The 14407-nt window shown below is 53.8% G+C and overlaps 1 protein-coding gene across 3 annotated transcripts in view; it reads left to right on the forward strand.

Annotated features, from left to right (window-relative positions):
* LOC147011480 (matrix metalloproteinase-16-like) overlaps window positions 1-14407 on the forward strand; it is a 29055-nt gene that overhangs the window by 4263 nt on the left and 10385 nt on the right. For all 3 annotated transcript variants that reach the window (XM_085856889.1, XM_085856890.1, XM_085856888.1), the window contains exons 2-6: window positions 2676-2824; window positions 3056-3181; window positions 10195-10499; window positions 12207-12368; window positions 12476-12675. In XM_085856889.1, coding sequence (XP_085713015.1) covers window positions 2769-2824; window positions 3056-3181; window positions 10195-10499; window positions 12207-12368; window positions 12476-12675 — 849 coding nt within the window. In that variant the 5' untranslated portion in view covers window positions 2676-2768. The remainder of the gene's footprint in view (window positions 1-2675; window positions 2825-3055; window positions 3182-10194; window positions 10500-12206; window positions 12369-12475; window positions 12676-14407) is intronic.

Raw genomic sequence — 14407 nt, forward strand, 5'->3', positions numbered from 1 at the left:
TGGATCAACCACGTGCTTATGACTGACTGGATCAACCACGTGCTTATGGCTCTGACTGGATCAACCACGTGCCTATGACTGACTGGATCAACCACGTGCTTATGGCTCTGACTGGATCAACCACATGATTATCCCCCTTGGACTGGACCTACGGAATGGGGGTTTCCAGCAAGAATGGCAGGGGCCACTTGATTATGATGATCACCAGGACAACAACGCAATCTTTCCGGAGCAACAACTTCCAAACATCCTTTGTTGGCAGGGCCGATGGGAAATCATCGATTCAAACTGTTCTAAGGGACTAATATCAAAAGGTGGGGTGAATGAACCATAAAACCAACCCGAGACGTGCGGACCTCTCACCACAATCCTCACTCAGTGTTGTTGGGTGTTTTTTCCAAGTTGTGCGTGCACCAATTATGGGCTTTAAAACCACATTTCCGCCATGCTGGAGCTGCGACAGCAAGGTGGAGTGACCACAGGTGCACCCGAGTGGTAGTTTGAGAACCGAGGGTCGGAACGATGTCGGGCAATGATGCTGGGACGGTTGTCCATCCAGGTGGAGGGAAACTCATTCGTTCACCCATCGGAGCAGATTCAACTTTGTACCTGGAATCGATCCCAGCCGCTACCTGAAGATGTGTGGTGTTTGGGATTGAGCCAAGGAGGCACCAGGCAACATTATTTAATTTGAAATACCAATTAATACAAGTTCCTGTAAAGCAATGGTGGTAGGTTGATGTGAATTTGAATATCCATGGCCTGTGAACATCACCGTGGCGGACAATCTTCAACATGATGGAGATTGATTAATTATTTAAGGATAATATGACTTCAAAACGTGCATGTGTTAACGTCTTGGTATGATGCAGTGGGTTTCAAAAGGTTCTGAATGTGTACCTGTTGGGAAGGTAACCGCACTTTCCGATGTGAGGAGCTGATTCAGCGAGTGGTGCTCTATGCCTGAGGGAGAAAGCCGGATGTCTGTTGGCAGGTTGTGGCTTGGTTGACAGTGTCCGGCTAAAATATCTCCTCTCCCCTTCACCCCCTCCTCTCATTCATATTCTCTCTGTGTCTCTCCTGCCCTCTGTCTCTCCTGCCCTCTGTCTCTCTCCACACTCCCTCTCTCTTTCTCTCTCCACACTCTCGACCCTCTCTCTCGACCCTCTCTCTCTCGACCCTCTCTCTCCACCTCCTCTCTCCACCCCTCTCTCCACCCCCTCTCTCCACCCCCTCTCTCCACCCCTCTCTCCACCCCCTCTCTCCACCCCCTCTCTCCACCCCTCTCTCCACCCCTCTCTCCACCCCCTCTCTCCACCCCCTCTCTCCACCCCCTCTCTCCACCCCCTCTCTCCACCCCCTCTCTCCACCCCCTCTCTCCACCCCCTCTCTCCACCCCCTCTCTCCACCCCCTCTCTCCACCCCTCTCTCCTCACCCTCTCTCTCCACCCTCTCTCTCTCCACCCTCTCTCTCTCCACCCTCTCTCTCTCCACCCTCTCTCTCTCCACCCTCTCTCTCTCCACCCTCTCTCTCTCCACCCTCTCTCTCTCCACCCTCTCTCTCTCCACCCCTCTCTCTCCACCCCTCTCTCTCCACCCCTCTCTCTCCACCCCTCTCTCTCCACCCCTCTCTCTCCACCCCTCTCTCTCCACCCCTCTCTCTCCACCCCTCTCTCTCCACCCCTCTCTCTCCACCTCTCTCTCTCCACCCCTCTCTCTCCACCTCTCTCTCTCCACCCCTCTCTCTCCACCCCTCTCTCTCCACCCCTCTCTCTCCACCCCTCTCCTCACACAGCAATCTTTCCCCCACAACTTCAGGCTCCAACCCTTCTTACAAGTATTTTCACCACCTCCCCCCTTATCTTATCTACCACCACTTATCGTCACCACCCCAACACCCATTATAAACAGTTCTCCCTTTTGAAAACCGACCCTTTCTTTGCACTTTGCTGGTTTCCCATTTTAACACCGATTCCCCCACCTCCCCCCTTCCCCACCACTTCACACTTTACGTGTCCCTCCACTCTTCTCTCTATCTTGTCAGAATCTTCGTATATTTCAATCCTCGTCAGCTGCCCTCCTGTTTCTTTCCTTACCTTCACCTCCTCCTCCAGACATGCACGGACACTTCCAGGTCTACTTGCCCCTAGAAACACCACCACGGCACTCCAACTTGATGTTATGGGACCTCCACCACAACCACCCTTATCCCCACATCATGACCCCCATTCCTGCTGCCCCTCGCAGCATTTCTCAGAAGCCCCTCTCACTGCACATCTCAAACTTTTCCAAGTCATTTGATTTAATGTCTCATTTGTGCTCAAACTCGCGTCAAATCGGGATCGATAAAGAAACCAAACGACATCGAGTGATCCACATGATCTCACTGTCGGATACTCACAGCTCGCATTCCATTTTGAATTTGGAAATTGAGATGGAATGAGATCTAACGATTGCATCTTTGTGAACTCCTCATATTTCGAAGTTCGAGGAACATGATTCACATATCGGGCACTGCCTTTATCTACTCCCGAGACTCGTGCTTTCCTCGGCTGCTTCCAATCTCTTCAGTTTCTCTTTAACTTTCCTTTTCTTCCTTTCTTTGTTTCTCCACCACCCATCCTACCACCCACCCACTCCCCCACCCCCATTTCCAATTCTTTGCTTCCCGGCAGACATGGCTGCAGCGCTATGGCTACCTTCCACCTGGCAACCTGCAAGCACAGCTTCTTCGCCCACAGCGCTCGATCGTTGCTGCTGTGTCATCGATGCAGCAATTCTACGGGATACCTGTCACCGGGAAGCTGGACGCATTGACGATACAGTGAGTCTTCATCGTGGGACTGTTAAAATAACTGTATTCAACTTCCAAAGAAAGTGTCTGCTCACGCCCATAGGCTCCGTGCCTGTGGAAGTAAATAACATTGGGGTGGGAACCCTGACTGTAAGGTCGGGGTGCCAATGGTAGGGCTATGGCCATGCAGTTGAGCGAGTTCCTGAAATATTAAGGGAATTTGTGGGACTGTGATGGCAATAACGATGGTGGTGATCGCAGGTGGATGCAGAAACCTCGATGTGGAGTCCCCGATCAGTTTGGCAATGAGTTGAAGATGAACGTGCGGCGAAGGAAACGATACGCACTCACTGGTCAAAAATGGCGATTCAAGCCGATCACGTACAGGTCAGGCTCTATTTATTCATTCATTTATTTTTGGTCCATCCTTCCTTTCTGTGAGACTTTACCACACTGCTTGCAAACCTTGATGGGTTTTCAGAAGTGTGTGTGTGTGTGTGTGTGCGTGCGTGCGTGCGTGCGTGCGTGCGTGCGTGCGTGCGTGTGTTATGACCCAAGGTTTGTCATGAGGGGAAACCCTCAAGTTTGTTCCAAATGCCCGGTCCTGAGGCCACCAGCTGCGGATAACTCCTCGATCCGGCTGGTTGCTAAGCAACCAAGAACATCAGTTAACCTTGTCAACTCTTACAGATTTATCCATCGGACTTCGTTTACCTGAGGAGGTGACGATATTATCCGAGTTCTGTGCCCTCAGCACACACTCGGGTTACTGCCGAGCGATGCAGTGAGTGTACGCTTGCTTATGAGTAGAGCCAATCAGTGCGGTACAACTTCCGTCTAACTATACTTGTACGTTGTGTCAGACCAATGGAGGAAAGGACAACCGAGACAGATTTGAAATAACAACAAATAATTATTTATTTACACACACAAACAAGCAAGCAATCATTTAAAAGCGAGTATTTACAGGCAAAAGGCACCATCTGAACTGTCTAGCCTGGGTTTGATTCCAGAGCCGAGTATAAACTGTTGGATTGGTGCTTCCCATGCAAGGCGTTGCCTCACACAGTACCATGTACCTTGGATAAATGTCAAGCCGAGTATCCCATTGACTAGCACTAGTCCGGGCCCGTAGGTGCGGGCCCGTAGGTGTGTGCCAGTATGTACAGCTTCGTTGCTTCACTCTCGTAAACAACGACTGGATTGGGGCATTTTTTCAATTAGATCGGACCAACCGTATCATAAATGGCCATAACTTGGGAAACACCTGGGAAAGATGCTCAGGTCCCCAGCGTCAATTGTGACCTCATATGAGAGGAAGAAGAAGAATTGTGACGCCCCCCCCTCTCTCGCCCCCCCCCTCTCGCCTCCTCTCTCTCTCCCCCTTCCTCTCTCCCTCTCCTCTCTCCCCCTCCTCTCCCCCTCCTCTCTAACCCCTCTCTCTCACCCCCTCTCCCGTCCCCCTCTCTCGCCACCTCCTCTCTCCCCCTCTCTTGAAATGTGACGCCCCTCTCTCTCACCCCTCTCTCACTCCCCTCTCTCCCCCTCCTCTCTCCCCCTCCTCTCTCCCCCTCCTCTCGCCCCCCTCTCTCGCCCCCTCCTCTCGCCCCCCTCTCTCTTGCCCCCCTCTCTCGCCCCCTCTCTCGCCCCCCTCTCTCTCGCCCCCTCTCTCGCCCCCTCTCTCGCCCCCCTCTCTCGCCCCCCTCTCTCGCCCCCTCTCTCGCCCCCTCTCTCGCCCCCCTCTCTCGCCCCTCTCTCGCCCCCTCTCTCGCCCCCCTCTCTCGCCCCCTCTCTCGCCCCCCTCTCTCGCCCCCTCTCTCCACCCTCTCTCGCCCCCTCTCCCACCTTCTCTCGCCCCCTCTCTCGCCCCCTCTCTCGCCCCCCTCTCTCGCCACGTCCTCTCTCCCCCTCTCTTGAAATGTGACGCCCCCTCTCTCTCACCCCCTCTCTCACTCCCCTCTCTCCCCCTCCTCTCTCCCCCTCCTCTCTCCCCCTCCTCTCTCCCCCTCCTCTCTCCCCTCTCTCGCCCCCCTCTCTCGCCCCCTCTCTCGCCCCCTCTCTCGCCGCCCTCTCTCGCCGCCCTCTCTCGCCCCCCTCTCTCGCCCCCTCTCTCGCCCCCTCTCTCGCCCCCTCTCTCGCCCCCTCTCTCGCCCCCTCTCTCGCCCCTCTCTCGCCCTCTCTCGCCCCCTCTCTCGCCCCCTCTCTCGCCCCCCTCTCTCGCCCCCTCTCTCGCCCCCCTCTCTCGCCCCCCTCTCTCGCCCCCCTCTCTCGCCCCCTCTCTCGCCCCCCCTCTCTCGCCCCCTCTCTCGCCCCCTCTCTCGCCCCCTCTCTCGCCCCCTCTCCCGTCCCCCTCTCTCGCCACCTCCTCTCTCCTCCTCTCTTGAAATGTGACGCCCCCTCTCTCGCCCCCTCTCTCGCCCCCCTCTCTCGCCCCCTCTCTCGCCCCCCTCTCTCGCCCCCTCTCTCGCCCCCTCTCTCGCCCCCTCTCTCACCCCCTCTCTCACCCCCCTCTCTCGCCCCCTCTCTCGCCCCCTCTCTCGCCCCCTCTCTCGCCCCCCTCTCCCGTCCCCCTCTCTCGCCACCTCCTCTCTCCTCCTCTCTTGAAATGTGACGCCCCCTCTCTCGCCCCCTCTCTCGCCCCTCTCTCGCCCCCTCTCTCGCCCCCTCTCTCGCCCCCCTCTCTCGCCCCCTCTCTCGCCCCCTCTCTCGCCCCCTCTCTCGCCCCTCTCTCGCCCCCTCTCTCGCCCCCTCTCTCGCCCCCTCTCTCTCGCCCCCTCTCTCGCCCCCTCTCTCGCCCCCCTCTCTCGCCCCCTCTCTCGCCCCCCTCTCTCGCCCCCTCTCTCGCCCCCTCTCTCGCCCCCTCTCTCGCCCCCTCTCTCGCCCCCTCTCGCCCCCTCTCGCCCCCTCTCGCCCCCCTCTCGCCCCCCTCTCTCGCCCCCCTCTCTCGCCACCTCCTCTCTCCCCCTCTCTTGAAATGTGACGCCCCCTCTCTCTCACCCCCTCTCTCTCACCCCTCTCTCTCGCCCCCTCTCTCGCCCCCTCTCTCGCCCCCCTCTCTCGCCCCCCTCTCTCGCCCCCTCTCTCGCCCCTCTCTCGCCCCCTCTCTCGCCCCCTCTCTCGCCCCCTCTCTCGCCCCCTCTCTCGCCCCTCTCTCGCCCCTCTCTCGCCCCTCTCTCGCCCCCTCTCTCGCCCCTCTCTCGCCCCTCTCTCGCCTCTCTCTCGCCTTCTCTCGCCCCTCTCTCGCCCCTCTCTCGCCCCCCTCTCTCGCCCCCTCTCTCGCCCCCTCTCCCCTCCTCTCCCCCTCTCGCCCCCTCTCTCGCCCCCCTCTCTCACCTCCTCTCCCCCTCTCCCCCCCTCTCTCGCCCCCTCTCTCACCCCCCTCTCCCCCTCTCGCCCCCTCTCGCCCCCCTCTCGCCCCCCTCTCGCCCCCCTCTCGCCCCCTCTCGCCCCCTCTCTCGCCCCCCTCTCGCCCCCCTCTCGCCCCCTCTCGCCCCCCTCTCGCCCCCCTCTCGCCTCCCCCTCTCGCCTCCCCTCTCGCCTCCCCTCTCGCCCCCTCTCGCCCCCTCTCGCCCCCCTCTCGCCCCCCTCTCGCCCCCTCTCGCCCCCCTCTCGCCCCCCTCTCGCCCCCTCTCGCCACCTCTCGCCACCTCTCGCCACCTCTCGCCACCTCTCGCCACCTCTCGCCACCTCTCGCCACCTCTCGCCACCTCTCGCCACCTCTCGCCACCTCTCGCCACCTCTCGCCACCTCTCGCCACCTCTCGCCACCTCTCGCCACCTCTCGCCACCTCTCGCCCCTCTCGCCCCCTCTCGCCCCCTCTCGCCCCCTCTCGCCCCCTCTCGCCCCTCTCGCCCCCCTCTCGCCCCCTCTCGCCCCCTCTCGCCCCCCTCTCGCCCCCTCTCGCCCCCCCTCTCGCCCCCTCTCGCCCCCCTCTCGCCCCCCTCTCGCCCCCCTCTCGCCCCCCTCTCGCCCCCCTCTCGCCCCCCTCTCGCCCCCTCTCGCCCCCTCTCTCGCCCCTCTCTCGCCCCCTCTCTCGCCCCCTCTCTCGCCCCCTCTCGCCCCCTCTCGCCCCCTCTCGCCCCCTCTCTCGCCCCTCTCTCCCCCCTCCTCTCTCGCTCCTCTCTCTGTAAATGTATTCACAAATGTCTACCAAGCACAACAATTAATTCAAACTTTGGGGAAAAAACAGCTTTCAAACCCTTGGGAAACAGCTGTTTCCTTTGGGAAAATTCAAACCTTGGGATGAATTAATAATTTGAACAATTAATTCAAACCTTGGGAAAAAAAACAGCTTTCAAACCTTGGGAAACACTTGGGAAAAAGCTGAAATGGATGAAGAACGATATCAAGCCTTGAAAAGGCACATACTCAGGTCCCCAGCGTCGATTGTGACATCATACCAAACGAAGAAGAAGAAGAAAATTTGTAATGTCAATCGTGCAAAAATAAATATTGATTGTGACGTCATTCGTGATGTCATAGCACCGTGTTCTGTCATTGGTTGACATAAATGGCCGTAACTTGGGAACCGCTCGTCAAATTAATATCAAACCTTGAAAAGGCACATCCGCGGGGCCCCGGCAATATTCCTGGCAAGTTTCGATCAGATCGGACCGGCAGTTGTCGAGAAACGGCGGTCGCATACAGACAGACAGACACACACACACACACAGAGATTGCTGGAATTATAGATAGATTACAAGGTGAACATCAAATGTCCCGCAATGTCTTTCTCTAGGAGTGAGTTATCGCCAGCACACGTAACAAATTACAAATTCTTGTCGAATCACCTTTGTTCAAACGTCAGGCTTGGGCAGCTGGTTCATGAAAGACTTTGGCCAAAGACGTTCCTTGACCGAACCCATAGGAAGGTGGGAATAATTGGGGCTGTTAAAGAAGTCATAGTTGAGGACTTTGGAAGATTTCAATGTACTTTAACATGAATACGAGGACATTAGGACATATTGTTGTGAATTTGGAAGCTTACTGCCCATAACAGCCAGGTCCTATCGATCAGTTATATCGGTATGTGTTTCTAGGTAGGGTCCCATCCTATGTTTAATGGGTGATTAATTGTGCGTGCGCTGTGAATTATTTTATAGTTAGGATTTTTACATCAACAACAACTTCAACGACGACACCTGCCTTCGCTTCCTTCCACCATCCTCCATCGGCCTTTCCCACGCACATGCGTGTCGGCATGTACGTGAGCGGAGTCCAATGTGCCAGGGGGGTTTCTTCGGACGTTGGCGTCCTTGATTTCGCTCCAAATATGGGCATGGCACCCCTCTCAGCTAATCGGAGGGTGCGAGCACGTCTGCCGCCTCTCGGCCAATGGGGAACCAACGCAAGATGTTGCTGTTCGACTTCCTGGTTGAGGGGCGGAGACATGAGCACCTCCCCCCGACCAATCTCGGACGGCCAGGAGATTGCCCGACACGCCTGTCCAATGAGGGGAATGACGAGACGGATCCTCCCACCTGTCAAAAAGGAGGGATATAACCGAGTGGGGGCGACCCAGTGAGGGAGTCGGAGGGTTCGTTGGTTGAGGCTGAGAGAGTCTTCCCACTGAGAATCGCCTACCTGCGAGCCGGAGGAGCGTGCCAGTGCCCGACACTACCCTCCGTACCTGGTGTTTGGAACGGCATCGTGTTGCGGGTTCGAGTCCCGCCGGGCCGGATCGTTTGGAACCGCACGAAGTGGGAAGGTCCTAGCTCATGGAGTACTGCTCTCTCCTCTGGGCTGGTGCTCCCGCCTCTCATCTTTCTCGGCTTCACGCTGTGGAAACCAAGGCATTTAGGATCCTTGGTATCTCCCGCGATGACGCTGAGTCTTTGGGTGTCTCACTCTCTCACAAGAGGCAGGTCGGTGGTCTTTCTGCCTTCTACCGTCTCCTCTCTAGCCATGCCCCCCCCCCGTTCTGTCCCCCGTCCTCCAATATTTCCATAGGGCGCTCAAGGTCCGCTAGCAATCCCCCTTTTTTGTATACCTCCTCGAGGCTCATATGAGAGCTAACACACAATGCACAGCAAGGGGGCCATGAGACGAGGGATGGGAAAGGGAAGGACAAAACGGTGGGGAACAGAGACGTTACATCTGTGGAAGGGAGAGGGATGGGGTACACAAGATGGACATTACAGGGACTTTCAGGAAGGAAAGCAGGGAATTTGAAGGAGGTGGGTTTGGGGTGGATTAACGGGGTTAGAAAAGATCGAGGATTTGGATGGGAGACAATAAGAGGTGGTGGTGAAGAGCTGTTTTGAAGGCCTGGAGGGAAGAATGGGATTGAAGAGAGTGAGGGGGTTTATTCCAAAGGTGGGGGACAAAAAGAGGAATGAGAGAGTGAAGGTGAGCAGTGATTCCTGATTTTGGTAGTTTTACCATGTACACAAAAAAGAAAAACCAACACAGAACACGGGATTTGAACTTGCGGTCTAAAGGTCAAACAGTCCAATTAGTTTTATCTTATCGGTTATGTCAGCCACGCCAACGAGTTCAGTAAGTGGAGTAAAGATTCCTGGTTCGTACCGTCCTCAGATGTTCGGAGTCCCCGTAATCAAGGCGTCCTCTTCTGCAGCTAAATGGTGTTCAGTTACCCATTTTGAGTGAATCAAAATGAGTTTGTATTCTCGTTTTTAGAACTTTGGAGGTTTGGGTTGGAGGATTGCTTGAGGACGGGAGCTCTGTGCTGGGCCACGCTATGAGAGGGTGTAGGGCAGCCCGGAATCATGGCGAAACCCATTCCTTATCCCTGTGTCATAAGAGGCGACCAGGGTTGCGTCAGGAAGGGTATCCGGCGTAAAACCTGTGCCAAATCAGTATGCGATCATAACGGATGATCCGCTGTGGCGACCCCTAACGGGAGCAGCCGAAAGAAGAACAACAACAACATTCACGTTTTTAGAACTCTCTCCTCGGGTTCAGAAGCCAATGTTGAAGCAGAGATAGGCCGGTCTAAGAGCACGTCGGATGGATCATGTATGCAGAGCCATTGCTTGGAACCCTTGCTTGCTGGCTCTCTATTTGAGGTCCAAACGTCCTTTGTTAAGGCCAAATGAGCCAAGAGGGAGAGAGGTGGTGGGGGAGGGGGGAGAGAGGAGAGGAGGGGGAAGGGGAAAAGCAGTGAGACAGTGAGATAGTGAGATTGTGAGAAGTTCATTAAATTTTCATGAGCGTTTAAAACCATACATTGTCAAATAATATTGTTTGTGTGGCAGCGATCTGAGCTTTTAAACCTGATGCTTTTCATTTAATATTTCACGATCAAACCAAATTGTGTCGTTTTAGTAAAGTTGGGATGTTTTTTTTTTAAATTTTGCACACATTTCCCATTTCTGTCATTGGTTTTGTAATAAATTACAATATGCTTAATACGTGTTTTTGTACTTGTGTATTTTCAGCATTCAGAACTTTACTCCCAAACTCGGTCGAGCGGACACGAGAAATGCCATCCGCCATGCCTTCGCCGTGTGGGAGGAAGCGGCACCTCTGGCCTTCCTGGAGATCCCGTCGTCGTCGTCGTCTACTCACCATCCCAACGCCGACATACTGGTCTTCTTCGCGTCCCGGTTTCACGGTGACGGCTCCCCGTTCGACGGCGAGGGCGGGTTTCTGGCACACGCGTACTTCCCCGGGCCTGGGATCGGAGGGGACATGCACTTCGACGCGGACGAGCCGTGGACTCTCAAGTCTGCTCGCCTTGAGGGTAAAGTCCGGGAAGGGTTAGATCGATGAATCGGTGGATGGATAGGAAGAAGTGTAGTGCAGAAAAGGATTAATGAAATGAGGTGTTGGTGGGACAGAAGAGAATAATATTTACGGGTTTACCTCATGTGGTTCCCGTGTGAGCACGTGACTCCTGATGCTCTGCTTCCAGTGCCAAATCCCAAAAATGTGTTGATTTGTCCCCTGTCTTTCATGGAAGATGTGTACTGATTTGTCTTCTTCTTGTCCTGCATGTGATATCTGTACAAGCTTCACACAATGAGCCTTACATCGGTGTAAAACGACGACGATAAGCCCAAGAGATGTACTGAAAGGTAGAAGGGTCTCTCCTCGGGTTACCAAAGGCAATGACCCCCCCCCCCCCCCAGGTGGAGGTGTGTAAACTCCACCTCTTTTGCTTACATGCAATTCGTGATTGGTTGTAACACTCTCATTCCTTTTGTGCCGTAAAAGCATATAGAGCTGTCGAGGCAGTTTCATTGGCAAGGAGCGCAGTCCTGGACGGGTCGCCACTCCGGTGCAGGTTACCCCGAATGGTTATTACTGCAGGACACTGGTACTCATTTTGCCGACCTCGGAAGGATGACAGACTGAGTCAACCCCACCTGGTGTTAATTCAACAGTCAACAGGAGCTCTAACTCAGGACCCTAAGATTCCAAGCCAGCCATCTTAACCACTAAGCCAACACCAGCTATTTCATGATGAGGTACACAAGGTGAATTCGACATCCATTCCAACAAGTCTTCGCAGGCAGGGCGAGTGCCTCCGTTAAGTGCATTTAAACAAATGTCTAAGACCCCTTAATGAGGTTCGGTGGGACGGTGTTCCACTTCAGTCCAGACACCCTGGAGTTTGTTGAAGATAACGAGGAGCCAAAGCGGATCCCGCAATCTGGACTTTTCTTCTGTGCCGAACTTATCGGCCGTGCAGGCCAGAATACGAGCGCCCGTAGATGAGCTGGTAGACGAGCATCAACATCCATCTCGTGTTCTTCTGATAAGCCCATGGGGGTTCTGGCTGTCTTTTTCGATGCCTTATTTCTATTCATCCGCTTCGGTCGCCTTTCATCTGTGCCATAGTCTTGTCTGTTTTTGTAAGGCGAAAGAGGCCTGCGCAAGAATGCTTTGTACTTTATACGGAGAGGTTTATTGTGTCGAATCCGGGTGTGCAAACGGACAATGAGACACAAAACAGCAGGGAAAGAACGGAGTGTGTGTCTGTGTCTGTCCGTACTTGCTTTCCCATTTACTCCCGACTGGTTCATCCCACCCAAGTTACACGCAACCACTCATCACTATCTTGCACTTTTCTCACACTCGTACACAATAAGCCTCCCCACCTACCCATTCTTCTCCCCCCCCCCCATCCCATCCCTTCCCTTTGCTGCTTCACACCTATATGAACACATTCAAACTCACCTTAAGCCTTCCACACCATTCCACCATTCCTGATCTTACAAACCCTCGTTATCCTCGTTCTTCCTCCTTTGCCTATCTTTGTGTAATATCCTGGTGTGATTTTTCTTGAGGAATGTGCCAGATGTTTGATGCCTCCATTATCCATGCTGTGAGTGTTGTGTGATTTTTTTTTTTTCCCCCTTGTAAAGCATGCTGGATACTCTGTGCTTTGAGTTACTGTAATGATGACTGGTAGATCAGGGTGACCCATGCATACCTTGCGCCATAGGAAATGACCTCTTTCTGGTGGCTGTGCATGAATTGGGCCACTCGCTGGGTCTGGAGCATTCCAATGACCCAACGGCCATTATGGCCCCCTTCTACCAGCACATGGACACGGACGATTTTCTACTCCCATACGACGACCGCCTGGGTATTCAGCAGATCTACGGTACGTACCGCATCACTCTACATCTACCGGGTCTTTCCTTCGAAAATATCCATTGAGGTGGTTATCGGTTTTCGTAGAGCACGTCCTGCATGGCTTCTGGGTTCCAGGTCTCCCAAACAGTGATCCCGTGCCAACTAGAATGTTGCCGACTCTGGCACCACCAAAGGTGTACATCCCAACAAAAGCAGCGGTTCCTGGGAACCGGGAACCCCTCGAGCCCAGGAGCCGGCCAGGAAAGCCTCCAGATATCTGCGAAGGGAACTTTGACACCCTGGCCGTTCTACGTGGAGAAATGTTTGTATTTAAGGTGTGATGACACAGAGACAGTTAAAAAAGGATAACAACGTAACACAGACAAAGTTCTTTGTACCTTTTGTTTGTTTGTTTGTTTTTTTTAAGTCATAATCCATACGTCCTTTAATTGGATTTTCTTTGGGCTTGCAGACAGCCGAACCTTTCCAAACTTTCATTTTCTACTACATTCTCAGGGATAGGCTTTGGGATTCTATTCTGCTTTATCTATTTATTTTTTTAAGTCCTCTCCACTCAACATTTTAAATGTCCTCCCTCGTCGACGTTAATGGCAGTCTCGATTGTTCGCACACTTTTCCCTTGTCATTTAATTAACGGATATGGTAAATCGGTGACGGGAGCACCGAACTGATGTTGTTTCATCACAAAAAATAAGCTCGGACGTACAAGGGATGATGGTGAGGAAGTGAGGCAGGATGTGGGAGAGGAGGTTGTTTGGAGTACCCTGGATGGGTCCAAAAAAAAAAACCCACCATTTTTACGTTAGTAATATGTAGGTGTCCCTTATTTTGGTGTCCCAGGGGTTGCGTCGTCGCATTGGAGTTGAGTATCGGCGAAGTTATTCCAAAATTGTTTGATGAACATACAGTCGTCCAACGTTCTTGCAATTCCTGCAAGAGACGCTGTCAATCCCGCGGCCCGATCGGCAAGTTGGAGGAGGCCTGTGTGATATCGTACTCGAATCTTAAAGCAGTGATTGGATTCTTATTTTCTTATACCCCTTTAACTCCTCCTGATTGACGTGACACAATTTTGTTTGTTTATCTGTTTTTCCCCTATTTTGAAAATCGACTTTCTTGATCAATATTTGCCAATGTGTTAGTTATGACAAGTATTATTAGTTATGACATTTGTCAGATGTAACTCGTTCCGGACACAATTCTGGTCTGTATTCTGTAACACGGCCTGGTCAGTCGGTTCATGAAACACGTGGGCCAAGAGTACATGCTCTGTGAGCTCGCGACCTCAACTTAATGGGAAATTGGTGTCAGGAGAGGGGGGAGTTGAGGTGTAAAACGCAGCATCCCGGGTTGTTTGCGAAGCGCGACGGGAATTGATCGTGAGACGCACCTGTTCAATCACCGTGCGGGCAGGAAATGACGCTGAAGTTTATAACCGTTGCTAATGAAAACTGCGTAATATCAAAATGTGAGAAACGAGAGCAAAAGGACAACCTTGTGTTGCTGACCCAGTGCGAGTCGTCAGTGCTCCATGGGGAGTGCAAGGCGCAAGGTGTGCGAAGGCCCTGGGAATCAATTGAGCAGTAAGCTTGTGAAAGTGAAGTCCATAAACCATGTCGTGGCGGTCTATAATCGAGGCCTGCGCTGCCTGTTTTTGTATCATCAATGTTTTCTGATGTCATGAAGAGTCGAAGTTCCCTCCTTTTCGGTTCTCTCTGCCCAGGAAGTTTGTCATCCTAACTCGGATCACAAGTATCCCACCATGGTTGCCATCGTATGCTACCTTTTTGGCTGCTGGTTGCATCATCGGTTAGGGGCGCGGCTATGCCGCTGATGCAGTGCCCCGGTTACCAGTTTTCTGGTACTCATTTTGCCGACCTCGGAAGGATGACGAGCTGAGTCAACCCCCTGGTGTATTAATTCAGCAACCAACAGGGCTTGAACTCAGGACCCTAGGATCCCAAGCCACCACCCGAACCGATAAACCAACACCAGGCTCCCACCATGGTAAACCTACCCGTTACTTACATAGAATCGAAACTGCAC

This window comes from Eptatretus burgeri, chromosome 15 (genome assembly GCF_056783735.1).
Source record: "Eptatretus burgeri isolate ZD-2024b chromosome 15, Ebu_testis_v1, whole genome shotgun sequence".
Classification (NCBI taxonomy): Eukaryota; Metazoa; Chordata; class Myxini; order Myxiniformes; family Myxinidae; genus Eptatretus; species Eptatretus burgeri.